The sequence below is a fragment of the Eubalaena glacialis genome, chromosome 2 (genome assembly GCF_028564815.1).
Source record: "Eubalaena glacialis isolate mEubGla1 chromosome 2, mEubGla1.1.hap2.+ XY, whole genome shotgun sequence".
Lineage (NCBI taxonomy): Eukaryota > Metazoa > Chordata > Mammalia > Artiodactyla > Balaenidae > Eubalaena > Eubalaena glacialis.
The window spans coordinates 117,114,750-117,137,490 of NC_083717.1; the positions used below are offsets into that span (position 1 = coordinate 117,114,750).

The window sequence follows — 22,741 nt, forward strand, 5'->3', positions numbered from 1 at the left end:
ACCCCCAATGACTGCAATTTAGCTTTGTCTCCATGCATGCACGTGTTTAAGAAAGAGACAGAGAACAAGAGAGAGAGGAAGCTGGAAAGAAAAGGATTCACTGGAAGCCGCCCTTCCCTGTAGGCACCCCTGATCACATTAGCAGCGAACATTGTCGTGCTTGTACATTGGCACATTCAAACCAGATTAATTTAAAGCCTCAGTGTCACCTATGTATCCAAAATTCATCTTCCATAAATCTCAGCTATGAGAGTATGGCATTGGCTGTGATCACCAAATTTTGGGAGATGTCAGAATTACCTTGGAAACTTGTTGGAAAAATACAGATGCCGAGGTTCCACCACATCAGAAATGCCTGAGGAGCTGGTTTGAGACATACAGATGCTGGTATGTCTCAAGTCGAACCTGAGCATCTAAGTCACTTGGGATGGGGCCCGGATATAGGGGAAATACTAACTTGGGCCTCTAGGGACCCTGGTCCTAGTTCTGGCTCCATCCCTGGCTGTGTGTGTCCTTAGACAAGTCACATGCCTTTTCTGAACTTGGATGTGATGATTTGGCACTAATTTGAAGGTCATGGTCATATTCCTGCAGCCCCCCATTCCTGGGGACAGGGCTCGTCCCTTGGGCGTTTCCAAAGTTGATGGCGTGGGAAGTAGACCCGTCCCTACCCAGCTTTCTGATGTGAGCAGACTTTGGCTGGGGGAACAGTCTGTGTGCCTTATAGGGCTGCTGAAACTACACTTAACACCTCCCTCCTGCTCTTTTTTTTTTTTTTTTTTTAAAGGTTGGGGACCGCTGCTCTAAATAGAAGCGACTATTTAATTATTTATTTATTTATTTATGGCTGTGTTGGGTCTTCGTTTCTGTGCCAGGGCTTTCTCTAGTTGCGGCAAGCGGGGGCCACTCTTCATCGCGGTGCGCGGGCCTCTCACTGTCGCGGCCTCTCTTGTTGCGGAGCACAGGCTCCAGACGCGCAGGCTCAGTAATTGTGGCTCATGGGCCTAGCTGCTCTGCGGCGTGTGGGATCTTCCCAGACCAGGGCTCGAACCCGTGTCCCCTGCATTGGCAGGCAGATTCTCAACCACTGCGCCACCAGGGAAGCCCCCCTCCTGCTCTTTAAGAACAGCTGGGCACCGATATTTTTACTGGGTGGCATAGTATTGTAAGTTAGCTGAAAAGTAGTTTAAAATCCTCTTTTAGTCTTATTGTCTCTAAATTCCTCCTCTTTTCAAGGGGATGGGGAGATGTCTTGTGCATCTAAGAGAAAAATAGGTCCTATATCCAGGGCTGTTTCTGGGTGAGTCAGAATCATTTCACACCTGACACAGGGCAGGCTTCTGGGAGACTCATTCATGCTCCCCCTTCCTCAGTATGTCCTTGGATTGAGTTAAACACGTGGGGAGCAAACCCGTCAGAGGAGACTGCTGATACTCCCCAAATGGGTGCTATTTAGGCCTCTGAGGCATAAAAATGCATGTTTTGTTTTGGGGAGGAAAAAACAACATCCAAACTGGCACCATGAAGGTCTCTTTGCATATTAACATTATCAGCTTTAAAAGGTGAAAGATATTGGAGAGGAAAGAACAAAAGGGATCCCATGATCTTAATCAAGTATTTTTACTTTTTGCCCAACTCACCTTCACAGGGGATGTTGGCCCTTGTGTTAAACTGCATTGATCGCTTGAATATCTACAATAGCATAGCACACTTCGCAGGGATTGCCAGGGAGGAGAGTGGGATGGCCTGGAAAGAAATTCTGAACCTACTCTACAAATTGCTGGGTAAGTACATACCCAGAGCCCTCTCCCTGGGAAGGTGGCCAAGGGTGGTCTGTAGGTATTTCCATGGGACAAGCTAAGACTGTCATCCAGCCTCATTCTTTGGAAGCTTTTGTTGAATCATTTGATTCTAAGCCAGCCATTCATTCTGTTAACTGGTAGTTGATTGTACTTTCCAAACTGACGGCAAGATGTCAGCAAGTAGAAGCAAATAGTGATCAGTTTTGCCGAAACTACCTGTGAAACCCTTAACAGTCACACTCCCCGAACCTCAATTCTTCATCTTTAAAATGAGGGAGCAAGACAAAAATACGTTTCAGGTACCCTCCAGTTCTAGACCTTTGACACCTGCAGTTTGAGGATGGTTACCCTCTTCAACTGTGTGCCCTTTCACCCTCCACTTGTTGAGCAGTCATGATTCCTGCTGCTTTGGCCTGTTCCTTATTTCACTTTGGTGGAAAGAAAAAGGCAAAGAGTAGGGATGTTCCAGCATCCAGCCTTTCTTCTCACAACTATGAGTGTGTGGTGACCTTCCGGTGCCCTGCTGTAACTGATGCCATCACATGGGCCCAGGCTGCCAGGCTGCAGGAGGAAGACAGCATCAGCCTCTGCAAGAAGGTGGCCACCAGTAATGGCTCAGCCATGATAACATGGCAGCATTTTAGTACTTTGCTGTGATGTAAATGTCCCATTGAGAGGAAGTCCATGGAAAGCTGAGCAGGCCAGAGGGGAGGCCAGAGAAGTCAGGTTAGACTCATTCTCCATGTCAAGGGTCAGGCTGATTAGATTGCCACTTTATTTAGTGACCTCATAAAGTCTCTTCCAGCTCTAACATTTGGTAGTGATGTGGCTCGAACTCAGTAGTAATTATTACAATAATAGCTAACATTTGTTGGGTTCTGTATGCCAGGCAGTAGAATATCTCTTTTTGATCCACAGAGCAACACTGTGAGGTGTAGGTACTATTACCAATTTATTGATGAAGAAACGGATGCTCAGAAATGCTCATAACTTATCCAAGGTCACACATGTTTTAAGTGATGGAACTGTTTTGAGCCCAGACAGCCTAACCCCAGAGCCTCGAGGTTAATCCCTTGCTGGGGCCAACCCGAAAAGTGGGAAAGGAGCTCAGACTGAATTCTGGAGGTACAAAACAGAGGTCCTGAGGAAGACATTTCCTTATCCAAATACCTTACAAACATCTGTCAAACCTGCAGTCTTTGAAAGCCAACAGCATGAAGAACAGGCTACTTGGGAGCCAATCAACTTACATGGACTTATTCCAGAGTTGCATCTACAGTACAGGCCTATGGAGGGAAGGTTACTTGGTCTAGATTGGTGGAAATCTAATGACAGCATATTCTCTCTCTCCCTTTACAGTATCACCTGCCAGTGGTCCTCAGATAATGAACAAGCATCAGAATCAGCTGGAGGGCTGGTTAAAACACAGATGTTGGGCCCCATCCCCAGAGTTTCTGGTTCAGTAGGTCTGGGATAAGGCCAGAGAAATTGTGTTTTTAACAAGTTCTCAGGTGATACTGACATTCCTCTCCAGGGATACACTTTGGGAACCACTGTCATGTACTGATGTGTTTTAGATATTTTAGAGTTTCATGTTTTGTTATTACTTACCTATTAGTTTAACCATCCTTTTCAGTTGTGTTCATTTGGATGCCTTCCTTTAGCACTGAAGAATAGCAGGTCTCTAGCTAGATTTAACAAAACGTTAGAGGAAACTGAATTCTTAAGCCAGTAACCAAGCAGATATTATTTTCTTGCTTATCACTATCTGAAGTAATTTTATTAATTTGTGTGTATATTGTCTCTCCTGTTTCATGAAGGCAGGGAATCTGTTGTTGCATTCCCACTGCTTTATTCCCAGCAAGTAGACAGATGCCTGGTACACAGTAGAATCTCTGGAAATATTTGAGTGAATGGTAGATTTTTTACTCTCCAAAATGTAGAAACAGGATTGTATCAAAGGGCTTGGGAGGGGAAGAGTGTTACTCTATTCTTTTTAGTTGCTAAGCAGGTGGAGTATTGAACAGCACCCCAAGTTCTCAGGCCCATCACTGTGCCCTTTAACGTACATGATCCAATGTGTTCTTGTTCACAGCTGCTCTCATTCGTGGAAACAGAAACAATTGCGCTCAATTCTCCAATAACCTTGATTGGCTAATCAGCAAATTGGACAGACTAGAATCTTCCTCAGGTAAGATTTGACAGGAAACGTAACTGGAGAAGGTGGGGGGTTTTTAATTTCTGTTAAAAAAAAGAAAACAAAGTTGAATCTCTGAACAATTCTTTTTTCCACTGGATTGCAAGCAATCCTCAATAATTACTTTAATGAAAAGAAATATAAAGTCCTAAATTTTCCTGGCGCTCTTATAACTTTATTGAACAACTTTAACCCATGCTTCAAATATCTTTCCTTTTCTGCTTCATTTTTCACTTTGTGCCTTCATCTCCACCCGCTGGGTTCTTGACTCGCCCTCTCCCCACCACAGGGTGCTGTTCCCCTTCTAACTGCTACTTGGACTGTTATTCTCTGGATTTCTAAACCTTGTCTGGATGTAGTGCTCTCAACTCTTTGGTTAGAAGCAGGTCTGAAGGGTGACCAAGAACTTAGAGAAAATGATAATCCTCATACCCCTGAATCACCCTTAACATCCTATCTAGAGCCCTTCTTGGTGACTCCCAGAGAATTTGAGCCAAGAAGAGTGGTCATCGTTGGTAAGTGACCATGCCCTGAGGCTCTGCAGTTTGCTTCCTCAGAGGTGAGAGAACATGAAAGGTGTGGGCCCCCATCTGGGAAGCTAAAAGGTTTTTAATGCTCTTTTCATCGTCTAGAGATGGCAGGAGCTTGGACAGGCCAAGGCAAGGTTCCTCCAGGACCATCCACCTACATATGTCTTCTTCCAAAGCCTCTGTTTTCTTCAGTGCCTCCACCCATGGGCCAGACTACATTTTAGGGTAATTTATGAAAACCTTGAAAGAAACAGAATCAAGAGGAAGCTTCTCAATAGAACCAATAAAGATATTGGCCAACTACTTCCCATGCATTTCCACCCCGGTGTTAACCCTGCAGGTGCTAGGCTGCAAGGGCACCTGTTAGTTTTTCTTCAACCTTCACTTAATACAGAAAACCATCCAGTGTGCCCAGGAAAGGAGACAAAGCCAAATAGTCTTTATTTGTGAGCTTATAGTTTACTGACATACCAGTGCATCTAAAATAAAAATTCTGGGATGATTCCTAGAAAAATTCTTATTCAAGGAACACTCTATTTTCTAAATTACTTGAATGACCTTTAGAATTTATAGTAAACTAAGTATCCCATTTTCTATCTGTTTTTAAATTAAGTATTGCTTGGTTTGATCAAATTAAGAATTCTATTTTAAAGCTGCTTCTCTATATTTTGACACAGAAGGATCCTGTCTTTGTCCAGGAAGAGGGAGATGGGGTTAGTGATGAATAAACTCACTTCTGAATTACAGACTGGTTGGCCCCAGAGGCTCCTGAAGTGAGCCATCCGAGGTGGCTGCATTTTTCTTCTGGCTGGAAGTATTTAATAGATTCAAAGAAATGATGATACTCTGTTCACTCAGGATGGTCCTTTCACTCTCAGGTTTCTAATTATAGTCAGTTCTGCAGGTTATTTAATGTCCAAATGGTTTTTGTGGTATTCGTGTAGGTATCTTGGAAGTTTTGCACTGCATCCTGATTGAAAGCCCAGAAGCCTTAAACCTGATAGCAGAAGGCCACATCAAGTCAATCATCTCCCTGTTGGATAAGCACGGGCGAAATCACAAGGTGGGTATAGAAAGAACCCCAAACAGTGATTGACTTTACCTGGCTTTTCCCTTTCTGCCGCTTAATAAGTGTTCTGTGTTACTGAGAGGATGTTGACTACTCTCTTTCTTGGCTTTGATTTAAAATAATAATAATAATAATAATACCTTTGGAAACTGAGGTCCTGAAAGACCCTTCCTCCCTAGGAGCACACTCCGAGCCAGTCACGCTGGATCTTGGGTGGTCCCCTCAGTTTCCACCAGCTTCCCAAGCCTGGCTCATCATTACCCCTTAACCCACAGCTGGCTGTGTGTGGGGCGCTCAGCTCCATACAAGGCCAACTGCAGGATTCGCGCCCACCCTCGGGTCTAAGAGCTTTAGTAGTGAAACAGCTAATACCAAGCTCTATAAAGAAGCTGTACAGAAATCAGATTTAGAATAATGTAGAAAGTCTTGGCAACATGGCATGTTCTTAAATGAAATCAGGCTTGCCATGAGTCAACCCAGGTGAAGTAAATGGATCTGCATGAACAAGCCGGAGGGGGCAAGCTGTGGGGCTCTCCCTCTGATACAAAACAGGTGTGTGACTTTGCGCACCAGTCATTTCAGCTGTAAAATGGAGCCATCGCCAGCTCACTTATGAAGGTGGAATGCTATATCAAGTTTTTCTGAGGTCTCTTAAAGTTCTAACATCTCTATTTTTATGGCATTATATCTCTAAGACACAATGATCTCTGGGGAAAGTCTATTAAAATATGTCTTATCCTGACCCTTCGACATCTGCCCCATATATGGGGGTTGCTGTGATGACTTGTTAGCGAGCAGGCAGGTACTTCAAGGCTGAGGGGGTGCATTTCAAGAGCAGATGGCATAATTGGATGTGAGGGACGGCCGCTGGGCTCATGTGGAGTGGAGAGAACCCAGCTTGGTCACTGGCCCTCTCTGCTCGCCATCAGTTGGGGTCACTGCACATTGGAGACATGTCTCAGGCGGTCCAGGAGAACAAGCCTCCGTAGCACTGCCTGGATGATATGTATCATCCTTAGGAAACAACAAAAAAAGCTGTGGTCCTTAGCATCTGTGAAATTGCCTGGCAAAGAACAAAAAGAAATATATGGGGTCTGTAATTGCTTTCCCAAATGTGGTAAATCAAAAGCAGGCATGAGGCTCCTGCTTCAGCCCAGCTTTGCTACGTTCCAACATGTTCCTTCCCGTCTGCAGAGTGTAATGAGGGTAATTGATAAGTACCTGAGTAACCTGTGGCCTGAGCCGTGAGCTATGGGCACATGTCAAGAGGAGCCCTTAGACAGGAAAGCTGCCCTCGTTTCGTTGCTCCCAGGGCTGCTTTACGATCACACCACGGAACACACTTAGTAAATAACCAGCTTTGCAATGGCTTCTTTCAGCCAAAAGCCAAAAAGCCTTTAATGGATTGTCGCTCGGTGGAAAGTTGATTACTGTTCTGCCCATTCCACTGTTGAGAAAACTGAGGCCTAGGAAGCTGCAGGGCTTTGCTAGAAAGCAATGCCTGGTCTGATAATGTTACCTGAGTGCACTAGCAGAGTAGTCTTTAATCTTCCAGAGCCAGGGCGCTGTTTGAGAAATTTTGGCAATGATGTCAAAGTTGAGGCAATGTGATTTCATATGATAAGTCAGTGTTTCTCAGACTGGAATTTGAGGGCCCCTGTGGGTCCATGAAGGTGGTCTTCAGGGTCATGACATTTTTTGTTAAAGGTCTGTAAATGTGGTGGCTTTGAGAAACCCCTTACTGTACCATGCCACCTCCAATCACATGTTTAGAATGGGGAGGCATTCTTTGTTTCCTTCCTGAGTTCCCTCAGGGCTCACCATAGGGGCGGCTATGATACGACAGCTGATGGCTGTGACATCCTTTGTTTACTGATATGGCAGGCAATATTTTAGTTCTCAGTTCTATCCTTGCTGTGGAAAACATTGCCACTCATCTAAAGCATGATCAAATTTAGGCCAAAAAGTTAGAGGGAAAGAGCACAGTCTTTGGAGTGAAAGGGACAGGGGTGGGATATGCTGCCCATGCCCCATTTTCTGAATGTACTCTACCCCATGACCTCACAGTGACGAGTGACGAGCCACAGTGACGAGGCTCATGGTGATCCCTCAGCGTCTCCTCACTTTCTACTTTTCCAGAAACCATCAAAACTGTATCTGTCTTCAAAACTTACACAGACCTACTAGAGAATGGACTTGAGGATATGGGGAGGGGGAAGGGTAAGCTGGGACGAAGTGAGAGAGTGGCATGGACATATACACACTACCAAATGTAAAATAGATAGCTAGTGGGAAGCAGCCGCATAGCACAGGGAGATCAGCTCGGTGCTTTGTGACCACCTACAGGGGTGGGATAGGGAGGGTGGGAGGGAGACGCAAGAGGGAAGAGATATGGGAACACATGTATATGTATAACTGATTCACTTTGTTATAAAGCAGAAACTAACACACCATTGTAAAGCAATTATACTCCAATAAAGATGTTAAAAAAAAAAAAGATTACAAAATCAAGCAAATGAACAAAGAACAAAAACCAAAAACAACAACAACAACAAAAAACTTAGTTCAGATGCCACCCCCTCCCTGAAGCTTTTTCTGAATCCCAGTTGGACATGATCTCCTCTCCTCAATCCTTGTACAACTGTGCACACTGTTACATGGTGTTTTCACTCTGCCTTTCCTTATAATTATATTACATGTATACTTCTCTCAGAGACTAAGTTCCTTTACAGCAGGGACCTTGTAAACCCCATAGTGCCCAGCTCATACGTTATACACGACAGGCATTTAATACATGTTTGTTGAAGGTGTAATGAATGAATTAGAGGAATGGATGCATAGAGCCAGAATCTACTCCTGTCTCATCTTGAATGATTGGATGGTAGCTCACATATACGTACAAGTCTCATCTCATCCAACAGATGGCTATTAGTAGTAAGGAACACACTTACTATGTTGGTAGCACCCATGTTATTGGGTAAAAAGAACAATTCCTGGAAATTATAACAGTTACCCTCTAATTTTTCCATGGAGTAAGCATGTAATAATAAAAGTAAAATATGCCCTTTTCACTTGTCCCCCCCCCAACCTACCTTACTCCAAACCTGCTCAGTGTTATCACTGATTAATATTTTTTATTATCTTCTTTGTTTCACAAGGATTTGGAGCCACCTGTGAGAAACATACACGGTAAAATAGTACTATCATTGGTCCTGAGAAAGTATGAATCAGAACTGAAAAGTTAGCCTGGGGTGGGGATTTGGGGCAGGAGGGGGCAGTGCAGAAGAGAGCACAGGGAAGCAAACCATTAACTCCCACAGACCTGCTACAGTAGCTCCATAAAATCACCTCTGAGTTCCCAGGCAGCCAGTGTAGACGTGTTCCCAACCACCCAGTTTGCGCATCCACAGCAAGAACAGAATCTGTTCCTCAGGGGCAGCAAAGCGCTCATTTCTCAAATATACAACCTGACAAAAAATTCACAGAATTAAGTACGCTTTGCATTTTTAAAAATTGTTTTTATAGATAAATCTGAGGACAAAACTGCACCAGCCAAATGATATGTCCATGGATGTACAATACCTATTTCTTACCTTTAAAGCAGAATTCCCACAGGAGCCTGTGTCTGGGGTAGTGACTAATGGAGATTAAAAGCACAAGAGAGGATCTTAGATGAAATGTGGTGTCATTGATGAAAATGATTACAACTAAGCAGCCAATGAACTCCACAGAGTGGGCCAGGGAAATTCTCAAGTTGGGCCAGTGTACAGATTAGAGAAGCCTAATTCCTAAGACAGACAACCCCAAATTCTCACAGCGAAGTCACTGTGTGAGGCCGGCCAGCGGGAGGGCTCCGTGCTGTGTGGTCGTTCAGAAACACAGGCTCCTTCTGTGTAGCGGCCCCACTGTCCTCCAGGACAGGACTTCACAGACTGTCCTGTGCTTATGAATCTCTTGGGAATCATGTTAAAATGAAGGCTCTGATCTGGTAAGTCCGGGGGTAGGTCTGAGCATCTGTACTTCTGGCAAGCTCCTAGGTGATGCCAGCGCTGCTGGGTCCCACTTGGAATAAGGAGACCCTTGGGATTTGTAATCCTTCCTTGGATCTCCACATCCAGCTGGAAAGAGAGAGGGAGTATAGGGGCTGGGCCTGAAAGCAGTGTACATCACATCCACCACTTTCCACTGGGCCAGAACTCAGTCACATGACCCCACAGAACTGCAAGGGAGGCTGGGAAGTGTAGCCTCTCTGTGCTCAGGACGAGAAGGAGGCAGAGTCTGGTGACCACTGGGCGGTACCTGCCACAGCCAGCCACTCATCCCAGAGGTCGCTGGGATGCTCCCTCTCTGTCAGAAAGTACAGATGACCCCTAGCACTGTGTGCATGTCCCCCACGTGTGTTAGTTTCAGGTGTACAGAAAGTGATTCAGTTACACATATATGCATATGCATTCTTTTTCAGATTCTTTTCCCATATAGGTTATTACAGAATATTGGGTAGAGTTCCCTGTGCTGTGCAGTAGGTCCTTGTTGGTTATCTGTTTTTTATATAGTAGTGTGTGGGTGTTAATCCCAAGCTCCTAATTTATCCCCTTCTCCACGTTTCCCCTTTGGTAACCATAAGTTTGTGTTTGAAATCTGTGAGTCTGTTTCTGTTTTATAAATACATTCATTTATATCATTTTTTAAAAAATAGTTTCCACATATGAGTGATATCATACGATATTTGTCTTTCTCTGTCTGACTTGCTTCACTTAGTATGTCATCTCTAGGTCCAGCCATGTTGCTGCAAATGGCATTATTTCATTCTTTTTTATGGCTGAGTAATATTCCATTGTATATATGTATCACATCTTCTTATCCATTCCTCTGTCGATGGACATTTAGGTTGCTTCCATGTCCTGGCTATTGTAAACAACACTGCAGTGAACATTGGGGTGCATGTATCTTTTTGAATTATGGTTTTCTCCAGGTATATGCCCAGGAGTGGGATTGCTGGCACCCTTCACTTTTAAAAGAACCCATTTAAACTTTTTCTGAAAAGGGAGTTTGCCCCTATTTCCCATTTTACCCAAAGAAATGCCTTCTAAAACAAAGCCTGAACAATGTCAGCACATTCTTTATGGCATCATTTATTTGTAGGCGACATACTACTCCCTGAGTCTGTGTGCTTTTCACCAAGCCTTTTTTCTTCTCACTGTTCCTATTGTATGTGGATTAAGCTCTGCTTTTCTTCTGGCTGTGACAGCAAGGCTCCTACAGCTGTCACTCCAAGGCAAAACAGATGAAAATAGGCTGCGATAGGCTGGATGATAAGTATTTAATTTCCTGGCCATCTATGGCTCTTTTCTTAGAGTGGGAAATTATCCACTGGATTTCCAGTGCCACAGTCAGTATGTTTCACGCAGTGGTAATGGTGAGAGTCCTCCGTAAAACTGCCTTTGGGGTTCTTTTCTGCTTGTCCCATAATTGTGCTTTGTATTTATCTGGAATGAAACTGACATGCAGGGAGTCAGGTAGAAAATTAGGTTGTGGGAATTATGGATACAAATGCCATCAACAACCTGAAGCCATCCAACCCCACCAAGCATTGAGTCTTCGGTGGTCACTTTGTGAGACTGAACTGCGGCTGCCCCCTCCCTGTCAGCGCAGCCTGCCACAGTCCTGGCCGTTATTTAGCCACTGCTGTTTGCACAGTCCTCCCCGTAGGGGAGAGAGGGAGGAGAGTGCCTGGCCCAGCAGTTTGCTCAGCCATAATAGGAACACAAAATCTGAATGAATGAGGGTGCAGCACAAGGAGGCAGGGCAGACAGGCCAGCACGTGGCGGAAGCGGCCAGAGGCTGTTCCCACTTCCCAGGTGGCTGGAGAACGATGTGGATTAGGAACAACTCACGATGGGTCTGGTAGATTCAGGGGCCACCTGGTTTGCTTGCTCTTGTGGTTTGCTCTCACTCTAAGGGGGAGAAACGGTAGGTGAGATGTTTTTGAATCGGGATTTCTAGGAATATAAGGGTAGCTTAGTGAACTTTGATAATATCACAGCAAGAGACCCAAGACTCGGAATCTGCCCTGCTCTCCTCTCTACCCCACCCACGTGAGTCCCAAGCCTGTACGAGCAAGGGACCTTAGCCAAATGGGAATCGCAGTGTGTTTCAGGAAGCACTGTATGAATGCCTACTGATCTTCTGCAGAGGGCCCCCAGGGCCAGGCGGGAGCACGAGCCCCATGGAGGGGCCTTCCAGCACCTACCCTGAGAGGAAGTTGTGCCTGGGTTTGGTGCCCTAGATGACTCACCTCTCCCTAGTCCTGGCCCTGGCTGGGATATTAACCTAGACAGGCTGTCTTCAGAGCTCAGACTCTTACCCACTTTAACAGAACAGTGACCACAGGTGACATGCCTAGTTTGGAGGGATGGAGCACAAGACTAGGGCAGAGCAGTTAGAAAGAAGCCCAGCCTCATTTTCCCGAGGGGCAGCAGGCTCCCGGGCATCACTCACTCATGCCTGGTGAGACAGGTGCAGCTTTCTTGACTCTAAACAGGTCCTCGCACCTGTCACCTGGCCCCCACCTTCACGAGACCTGCTTCCTTCCTGTGCTGTGGCCATCAGGTCCTGCCTGCTGTGCCCTCCCAGTGGTCCTAAGGTCTGGCGGCGTGTGTCCTGCTGCAGGTTCTGGACGTGCTGTGTTCCCTCTGTCTCTGCAATGGGGTCGCAGTGAGAGCCAACCAGAATCTGATCTGTGACAACTTGCTGCCCCGGAGAAACCTGCTCCTGCAGACGCGGCTGATTAACGATGTGACAAGGTAAGGCCACCACCGTCATTCCAAATGCCCACCTTGTCCCCAGAAAGGAAAAGAAGAGGGCTGATCTCAACTCTAAAGCCACCTTTTCTGTGCTGATGCAGCCGCATAAGACGAGACCAGGCAAATGTGTACTTTTTTAGGGCCTTGTACTCCAATCCCTTCAGCTGTGTTTCTCAAACTTCTCCCGTAAAGCAGCCAAAGGTAGAGTAAATATACCATCTGAGGGCTAAAGAATTTGGCCTTGAGAGAGGTGTCTACCATGTTTTATATTAAACATTAATGCATCTCTTATACCTTCTTCCTAACGTATTTATTTTTATTTTGCTGTACCAACTGTTTTTTCTAAAAATCTTTTAATAGAGTGGATGTCCCATGTTGAGACCATGATTTCTTGTATCCTCTGGCACATGGCCGTTTACCCCAGGGCCATCTGTGAAGGCCAGGATGAAGATCACAGGCCCATGCAGAACCCTGGCCTGCTGGTCCATACATGCGGCCACATGGGAGTCATGAACTCACTGGGCCTGGACTAGGGAGCAACTACAGCAGCTTTGCACCTAGGCCCACTCTCTACCCTGCAATGTGAGAAAAGAACCTCCCCTCAGAAGTGTAGAGCAGGCTCTGGTCTGCAGGCATCGCACAGACTTTCTTCTGGGTACCAGTCTGGTTTTTCCCTTGTGGACCCAAAACTGACATAGCCCCAGCCCAGGCCAGTGGACCTCTGAGAGTAGGATTCCAACCAGGACAACTCCAAGTGGTTTGTGCCAAACTTTTTAACCATTTTTGCTGGATCCATTACAACCTCTATCCCTTAACAAAGTTGCCTAATAGTGATGTCTCCACACCCCCACTCCACCTTTTTTGTCATCAAGCTTGAATTTTTTTTTTTAGCTTTATTGAGGTATAATTGACAAACAAAAGTGTAAGATATTTAAAATATATGATGTGATGGTTTGATACACATATACATTGTGAAAGGATTCTCCCCATTGAGTTAATTAACACATCCAGCAGCTCACACATTTACCTTTTTTTTTTTAATGAGAACATGTGAATTCTACTCTCTTAGTGAATTTCAATTATACAATACAGTGTTATCAACTATAGTCACTGTGTTAAATCCTCAGACTTTATTCATCTTATAAGTGAACGTTTGTGCCCTTTTACCAATCTCTCCCTATCCCCCCAACCCTACCCCTGCTCTCTGGAAACCACTTTTCTGCTCTTTCTAGGAGTTGGACTTTCTCTTTTTCTTTCTTTTTTTTTTTTTTAGATTCCACAGGTAAGTGATACCATGCAGTATTTCTCTTCCTCTATCTGGGTTATTTCTAATAGTGACTTCTTAATGCTTTCAAGAGGCCATTTGTTATTAATAAGGCCTAGGGGGAAAAGCTGATGCTATGAAAATGGTTTGGGGGTGCTTAAACCAATTTACCAGAAGATGGAACTTGAGTAGGTCAGTTCTTTCACTTAGAGAAGGAAACAAGGGTTTGTAATCATACAACTCTGTATGATGTTTTCAGCATCTTTACCCATGGATGGCACTCAGTAAATGTTGGTTGCCTTGAATAGAATATTTGAAGAGATATCCTTTATATTTTATAAGGGAATTAATGTTGTCCTGACACCTCCCACTAAGAACTTGATCCAGTGTTGGAGGCTCGAAGCTTTTTCTACTTTAGAACAAGACAAAAATCACAAAATTGCTCTTGCCCTTGGTTTAATTGGGCCGATGCCTCCTATGGTCTGGTTCAATTTGCTTTTTCACTTCTTAAGAGTCTATAGATGCCACCTGTCCCATGTTTAATTTCAGTATTCGGCCAAACATCTTCCTGGGAGTCGCTGAGGGCTCAGCACAGTACAAGAAGTGGTACTTCGAGCTAATCATCGACCAGGTGGACCCCTTCCTCACAGCAGAGCCCACACACCTGCGGGTGGGCTGGGCCTCTTCCTCAGGCTATGCCCCATACCCCGGAGGCGGAGAAGGATGGGGGGGCAATGGTGTTGGCGATGACCTGTACTCCTATGGCTTTGATGGACTTCACCTTTGGTCAGGTGAGCACCTTGCCAAAGCTTTGGCGCCTTATCTCTTCCTGAGGATGATGGAGGCTCAAATTGTTCAAACTGAAATGGTCACTTGTTGAAGTGATGTAGATTCAAGTCTCAACTAATTAGATGGTTAAGCAGGAAGGGCATCACTTCTGAAATGAGACTGTCCTGCATTTAAACCATTGAGTCTGGCACTTCAGCTGCATGGTCTAGTACAGATTACTGAACTTTTCTCAAGCTCGGTGTCTGCTTCTGTACAATCCTAATTGCATAGACTTGTCAAGATTATATGGGTGAACAGGGAAGGAGAAAAAGACTGAGCATTTACTTACTGGGCAGTAGGCTACATATCTTTTGTACATTTTTTCTCTCATTTTATTCTTACAGTGACTCCCTAAGGTAGATAATATTGATCTCATGTTACAGACATGGAAACTGAACACAAAGATGTTTAATTAACTTACTCCCAATCACACTGGGACGGATCCACATCTGACTACAAGTCCGTCATTTTGTCGACGCAACATATTGCTTCATGCTACACTTTGTAAGGTGTCTGGGTCTGTGCCTGACACACAGTAGATGCTAATCTCTTAAAGGAATTCAAAGCTTCCTTTTTTTATATAGACATTGATGCTTTCCCCAAAGCATGTCCATGGCCTGTGCCTGTGGACGAATGGGTTGGCTTCTGCCTGGGTGAAAATGTAAAACTAACCCTCAGGCTTTCACCCACAGCAGAAGCTCTACTCCTCCCATCTGCTGTCCACAGTGTGTCTTATCTGTATCTTTTGTAAAACTGCAACTGGAGACATTGTGTCCCTTATAGAAATTCCTTAGGTAAGCGTTGTGCTGCGTGCCTCTTACATAAGAAGCCAGGACATACATTCCTCCTTAAATCCAGTACCAGGGAAAAGTTTGTCTCCACAGGACAAAACTATGTATTTTCTTTTGTATCTGAGAACTACATTATCCATCATGTTTTCCTTCTTCCCTTAGCTTCCAGCTAAAACCAGTAACTCAGGTCCTGGTGACATGTTTCTTACAGTTGGTCTTTACTTTCAATTGATCAGTATTTTTTTTTTTTTAATTTTGTGTTGTTTTATATTCAGTATAAACATTTTTTAACTTTTAGGAATGGTGTAAACGTATTTATTTATGTATTTCTTTATCTGGCATCATTTATGGGAAGAAATCGTCTGTGTCTGTTTTTGTGTGTCCCAGGGGACAGTGTGGTACAGACAGAAGTGGGTACAAAAGGGCAGGATGATGGGTTAGAGTAAAGTGGCAGTCTTGTTCTCATATCCTCCCAGCTTAACCTTCCCTGGTTCCATTTTCATGGGAGGTGAGGCTGGATCTTCTCCTCTTGGTTCTCAGAGCCCCATCGTAGAGCCACTGTTCCCGTGGTGATACAGTCGTAGTAGCCTTTAGCTTAGATTATCATCAGATGGCATAAGGCTCTCAGGAAGTTGTCTCTGGGGAAGTGATTTGAAAAGAAGGAGTACTATGCTCACACACATCTACAGCTCCTGAGTTTGATAAAATTGAATCTGTGGGGGAACAAGTGGGATTGAGGTGAGAAACTCATTACCTCCTGCCTGCTCGTTGCCACTCAGCTCCTGCCCTGTCCTCACCATGAGCCAAGCGTATTCTCTGGATCCCAGGCTGCACCTAACGAGAACTCTGGATTGGTTAAGGAAATACGAAGTCACCAAGACCCTTGGATGAAGCAAAATGGCCCCTAGTTTGAAAGAGAAACTAACCCTTCTCAAAGGAAAACATTTACTCCGTCTTTTCTAGATTTCGCAGCCCTCCATGCCCCTCCATGGGGCACTTGGCATATCCCTTTGTAAAGTCTGCAGAATAAATACATCAGTGAGTCAGGAGGCAGACAACCCACTCGTTGTGCATCCAGGAAGGGCTGCTGTCAGTGCATTTCAGGACGTGGACATCCATCCAGTTGTGTATTGTTCCAGGAGTGTACGGTGCCCAGGGGTGTACAGTGTTCCCTTCTTTCCTCTTGTCTGCTCAAGACCAGGAAGCCAGATGTGCTGAGCCCACACGGTCATTACTAGCAAGGGCTCATCTGATTGGAAATACAGGGGAAGGGGGCTTGGGATTCAGTTTTTCAAAAGCTGACTGTGGCTCTCTGAACATTATTCACATAGTAATATAACTCCGTATAGGTGCATTTGGGGGACTTCACCCCTCAGCCTTCAGCATCTGGTGAGATGTAGAGAAACCAGCATCTACAAAATTGGCACCTTTCATGCTCACTAAAGCACAAAGCTTCCTTGGGTTTGGGCATCATTCTGAATTCTCCAACCAGCACACAGGGAACATATATCTTGCAGAAGGCACTACAGATGAATATGTCATCGTGTGCTCCAGCAGAAGAAATAAGGTTTCTGTTAATGGCTTCTACCAGGACAGCAGTGAATTCTGGACTGTCTGATGAAAGGGTAATTGTCTGATGTAGAAATGAAGTGAAGTGACGCTCTAACTTACTATAGGAGGGAATAGAGGATGGCTAGGGGGAGAGAGTGGAAACTGGTCTGACAATTTTTCTTCCTTTCCTTGAGATGTAAATGCCCAGGTCCATTACCTTTATTTATTTATTTTTATTGGAGTAGAGTTGATTTACAGTGTTGTGTTAGCTTCAGGTGTACAACAAAGTGAATCAATTATACATATACATATATCCACTTTTTTTTTTTAAGATTCTTTTTCCATATAGACCATTACAGAGTATTGAGTAGAGTTCCCTGTGCTATACAGAAGGTCCTTATTAGTTATCTATTTTATGTATAGTAGTGTGTATATGTCAATCCCAATCTCCCAATTTATTCCTCCCCCCCGATCCCCTGGTAAACATAAATTTGTTTTCTACATCTGTGACTCTACTTCTGTTTTGTAAATAAGTTCATTTGTACCCTTTTTTTTAGATTCCACATATAAGTGATATCACATGATATTTGTCTCTCTCTGTCTGACTTACTTCACTCAGTATGACAGTCTCTAGGAATGGGAGAAAACATTTGCAAACAAAGCAACTGACAATGGGTTAATCTCCAAAGTATACAAAAAGCTCATGCAGCTCAATATCAAAACAAACAAACAAACAAACAACCCAATCAAAAAATGGGTGGAAGATCTAAATAGACATTTCTCCAAAGAAGGCATACAGGTGGCCAAAAAGCACATGAAAAAAATGCTCAACATCACTAATTATTAGAGAAATGCAAGTCAAAACTACAATGAGGTATCACCTCACATGGGTCAGAATGGCTATCATGAAAAAATCTACAAACAGTAAATGCTGGAGAGGGTGTGGAGAGAAGGGAACCCACCTGCGCTGTTGGTGGGAATGTAAATTGGTACAGCCACTATGGAGAACAATATGGAGGTTCCTTCAAAAACTAAAAATAGAACTACCATATGACCCAGCAATCCCACTCCTGGGCATATACTCGGAGAAAACCATAATTCGAACAGATACATGCACCCCAGTGTTCATTGCAGCACTATTTACAATAGCCAGGACATGGAAGCAACCTAAATGTCCATCAACAGAGGAATGGATAAAGAAGATGTGGTACATATATACAATGGAATATTACTCGGCCATTAAAAAGAACAAAATAATGCCATTTGCAGGAACATGGATGGTCCATTACCTTTAAACTTATCTATGTGCACAAATTAAGCCACTGCCTTGAACTGGTCATTAACTACTTATTAAAGCACAGAGGATGTTGCCGAAGTTGGAAAGAATGGCAGAGCCCTTAACGCTTTGTCAGTAGAGAAATTCAAGAAGAAACAGCATGGCTTTGGAGGTATGCCTGGGTTTGAATCCCAGCTTTTCCCTTATTTGGTTTTTTTAACCAGGCAAAAAGACTTGGTTTCAGAGACTTGGTTTCCTCAGATAAAATGAAGATGATACAAGGCTCTTAGGATATTTAAATGAAATGAGGGATGTGGATTTTTTGACACACACTAGATGCAAAGTAAATATGATTTCCCTTCCTTCAGTGTCTATGAAGTCAACCATCATCATAAAGACCAAGTCCAGAGTTCCACGTGTCTCACTCAAGATCATGAGATTAGCCCCATCCTGAGGGGGAAAAGAACCCAGGCTCCATGCTGAATGGGAAAGGAAGTTTTAAAGTGACATCCTGGGAATATGAATGAGCTTTTTCTCTGTGTAGGGGGAGGGCAGCCTTAATCGGTCTTTTTAGCCACCGAAGCCTATGAAGTCACTTTCAAGCAACAGCTGTACAAATATCCCCCATCTCAGCCCTGCCCAGCCCTCCCTACAGACTCCTGAGTCAGCCCAGCCACTGTGATTCTCCTTTCAGAGGAATGGCTCTTTTCTTGTCATCATTTTCTCTCTCCTGATGTAGCCTTTACATACGTAGCCTTTCAGAACTGCAGTCGGGGGTGAATTTGGCTCAGGGCAGCCTATATAGTACGTCACTGGTTAGGGAGCAATTTCACAGGAGGAAATCACACCTACCCTTCCCTTTTTGCAACTTTTTCCCTTGCAAAATTGGAATAAGCAAAGGAATTCACCTTCCCAAGAGATAAGTGATACAGAAAGTAAATGAATGGAATAAAATTGTATTTCCTGATTTCTTAGAACTTCTGACTCATGAGGACAAATTAGCTCTACAGTCAAACTTGGATGAGAGGGTCTTTACGTGTCTCCCTACTAAGATGAGCTCCAGGGTATCGGTTCATCTATCAAAACACACCCCACTGTGACTTGGACTTTTCCAACCCTAGCGCTGTGTGGAGAGGGGTCAAGGAGTAGCTGTAGAACACCAGCATTTTTATGTATTTGGATCTTCTCGCTTTCCAATTGCCTGAATATTTGTGTTTACGTTATAATGCCAAACTCTGCGGTGCATGGGGCGATGGAAATGCTGAGCATCAGTGTTTCCAGTTGTCTACATTACTCATCAGAAGAGACGAAATCCCTCAGTATTACATCCTTAGGTTCATTAGAAGATGTACGGCATACGATAAAGTGGCTTTTCCCTTTATCTTAAAAATGCTAGGCTTGGAACAGCCTTTCCAAGCTTCCTGGGACCTTCAGGTGGTCCTGAGCCTCTAAGTCAGGGGAGGTTTCTTCAGACTAGCAGAGGCCACAAGACTTCCCAGACTGTCCCAGTAGGTGGTCCCAGGATTACTCAGAGTTCCTAATATCTGGAAAAGCAGTTGAGGCGATTTAGAAAAACTGTCTGTGACATATTTGCTTTTCCTTTCTACAGCATCACATTTCTATTGGTTGTGCTAAAAGTGTCAAATACATCGTAAATGTATTTGAAAGTGACAGTTTTTGAGCACAGTCTTTCAATAAAGAGATTTATTGGTTTCAGTAACTCAATTTTCAAATCACTTTCCTAGACTCAGCCCTCAATGCTATGATTCTCCATATTGTTATTTTTACCTAATATTATAAAGGACATAATATCCCTACAATGTTCTGGTAAGCTTATCTACTGTAAGCCTAGTAATTAACATGTCTGGAGTTATAAAAGCAATAGTAATAGCATTTATTGTGGTTTGCAATGTGTCAGGCTCTTCCAGTTACTCTCTATGGAATAATTCATTCAAAACTCACAATAACCCCACGATATTATTATTTTCATTTGATAGATGAGGAACCTGAGTCCACAAAGGTAAGTGACTTGTCCAAGGTCACACAGTAAGTGGCAGCACCAGGACTCAAGCCCAGGGAGCCTGGTTCTAGAAACACCCTTTACTGCTACGTGCTATTGCCTCTCGAGAGGTACACAGGACGTAAGTCATTGTCTCGTCAAAATCATGGGAATAATAATGGTACCTTACAAACCTCTTGACAGCATCACTGTGAGCATTACTGTACCCATTTTATGGACATAGAAGCTGATTTTCTAACAGAATCACAGCAGGCAAAGACTTGGTGTTTGAACCAGCCCTCTGTGACTCCGAGACCGCTCCCACCCCCATGCCACCTCATTACAGAGCAGTTGGAAGGACAAGCATCTTGTTTAAATGTGGGGTGCAGGACCCTCCAGAATCATCTGGAGTCATGAAAACCCTCCTAGGCTAGAGATTGCTTCCTCCAGATGGGAACGGTTTTATAAAACAGAGTGTACAAAAGCAATCTCATAATTCCATTGTTTTCTAGTTTCAAATCTTTATACTACTCACATTTTAAAACAAGATGTACTTTATCACATGACCTTTTACAACATGAATGTTATATGAAATGGACTCTTTTATTCAAATAGACTTCCCATTACATTGCTCTAAGCACTTGTTAAGTGCATGCTTTATATCCAGTGATTATTCACAGTCTCTGTTCAGTTTCTAGATAATACTGGTCCCAACTCTATATTATCTATATGTTTTAAAAATAGGCTCAGACTATGATTTTGATTTGCCTATGGATGCTCTTAGCAAGTGTTCCAACAGCAACTTCTACTAGCCACCCAGTCTCTTAGAATACGGGAGTTAAAAGACAGTGTCCTTCACCACAAGGACATAACTTCTCGTCCTGGTGGTGGTTTTCAAATGAGAGAGCAGACTGGACAGGAGAGATACTCCCAGCCATCCTTCCTCAGTAAGGCACTTGGTGCTATGGCATATTGAAGGCTAAATAAAGCTCAGAACTCAGTCTCAGATGGCATCAAAGCATTGCTGTATGAAGAGCATCCTCCATGAAGGTTACTCTTTATCTTTACTGGCTGAGGCTCAGACTGGCACAAAAACCAACAGTGAATTGTGAGAGGGTGGGACGAGAGGGCTCTGGAGTCACAATTCAACACTGTCAGTTTTGTCCTAGTTGATGTGGATCTCAGAAACCTAAAGGTCCTTCTCATTTGTATTTTTATCCAGTAAGGATCTCGATACTTTTAAAGGTAGTTGTCCAACCCAGCATTTCGATAATTTCCTGGTTTTCCCAAATTTATGGAAATCTCTCAGGATTTGTACAAATGACTACAGTGATATTTTCCAGAAGTTAAACTAATTGAAAAAGAAACAGTTGAAGCAGGAAAGATTGGTTTTTACTGGGAAAACAAGAACTCTTAAGAATGAGACAATTATGGCAAAGTTTGCTGAGTTTTAATACCAATAACAGACTTGAATATGATAAGGAAGGAAAGATCCTGGGACCCTGGGATATCTAAACTCCATAAAAGGAGCTGAGAGGACTCAGTCTTGTCAAATGGAGACATTGGAGAGGTATCAAACCTACACACTCTTCAAGTTTGCTTAGATTTGTTTTCTTTTAAATAGTGTTGACTGTAGGTCCTACAATGAGGAAGTTGTTCTTCATTCTCAGTGATGAAACAAGGTATAAAGTTGTAAAAACAGAGTCTGAGGCCATCCCAGGCTAATTTGCCAATATGCATTGAATATATTAGGTGCTGTTGCCCTGTTGCAGTGCCGGTGGTCCAAGTTCTACATCCTTTATTCCCCTATCACGCCTCATCAGGCCCCCATAAAGCCCCACGTTCCAGCCTCACCAAACTCTAGCCATTCTGCAAATGTCATACACTCATACACTCCTCTTGCATAAGCTGTTCCTTCTGTCTGGAATGCTCTTTTCTTTCTCATTTGTCTAGTGAACCTTTCATTCTTCGAGTTTTAACTTGTTCCATATTCCCAGGCTGACTTCGCACCTTCTTCTACCTCTAAAGGCATCTTGTCATGTACACCTTCATTCCAATAGTTATACTGAATTGTAGTTCTTTATTTGAATGTTTATTTTCCACGAGACTATGGATTTCTTAGGAGCGGGAACTGGATCCTTAGTCTTTGATCCCCAGCCCCAAGTACAGTATCTGGCACAGTGCAGAGCCTCATTACTGTTTGTGGAAGGGTGGGAGGGAATACAGTATGATTTTGTCAGTCAACCAAAACAACAACAACGGGGTACCTAAATTTTTTTATTAAGGAGAATGTAGTAGTTTCACTATTTTAAAATCCACCACTTAGTTTGGAATCTATTACTAGAATAGCAGTAACCACTGAAAAAGAGTTCTAAACTAAGATTCGAAATATTACATAGCATAGATATATGTACAAAACTTATGAACTCACATAGTCATCATAAGGGGATTTTTTAAAAATTGCCTTTTCATGGCGTATTATGAAGCTATTAAAAATCTAGTTTCTAATGAATATTCCATTATACAATAAAATATTTGCAATGTGATAAGTAGAAAAAACAAGTTACAAAATCTACAATATCCCAGTTTGGGTGAATATTTAAATATATGTGAAAAAGTCAAAAAAATTTA

At 43.5% G+C, this 22,741-nt stretch overlaps 1 protein-coding gene across 1 annotated transcript in view; it reads left to right on the forward strand.

Annotated features, from left to right (window-relative positions):
- Positions 1–22,741, forward strand: part of RYR3 (ryanodine receptor 3) — a 372,240-nt gene that overhangs the window by 114,595 nt on the left and 234,904 nt on the right. The window contains exons 15-19 of the mRNA XM_061181456.1: positions 1,649–1,784; positions 3,898–3,993; positions 5,474–5,592; positions 12,268–12,401; positions 14,215–14,456. Of these exons, the coding sequence (XP_061037439.1) occupies positions 1,649–1,784; positions 3,898–3,993; positions 5,474–5,592; positions 12,268–12,401; positions 14,215–14,456 (727 nt within the window). The remainder of the gene's footprint in view (positions 1–1,648; positions 1,785–3,897; positions 3,994–5,473; positions 5,593–12,267; positions 12,402–14,214; positions 14,457–22,741) is intronic.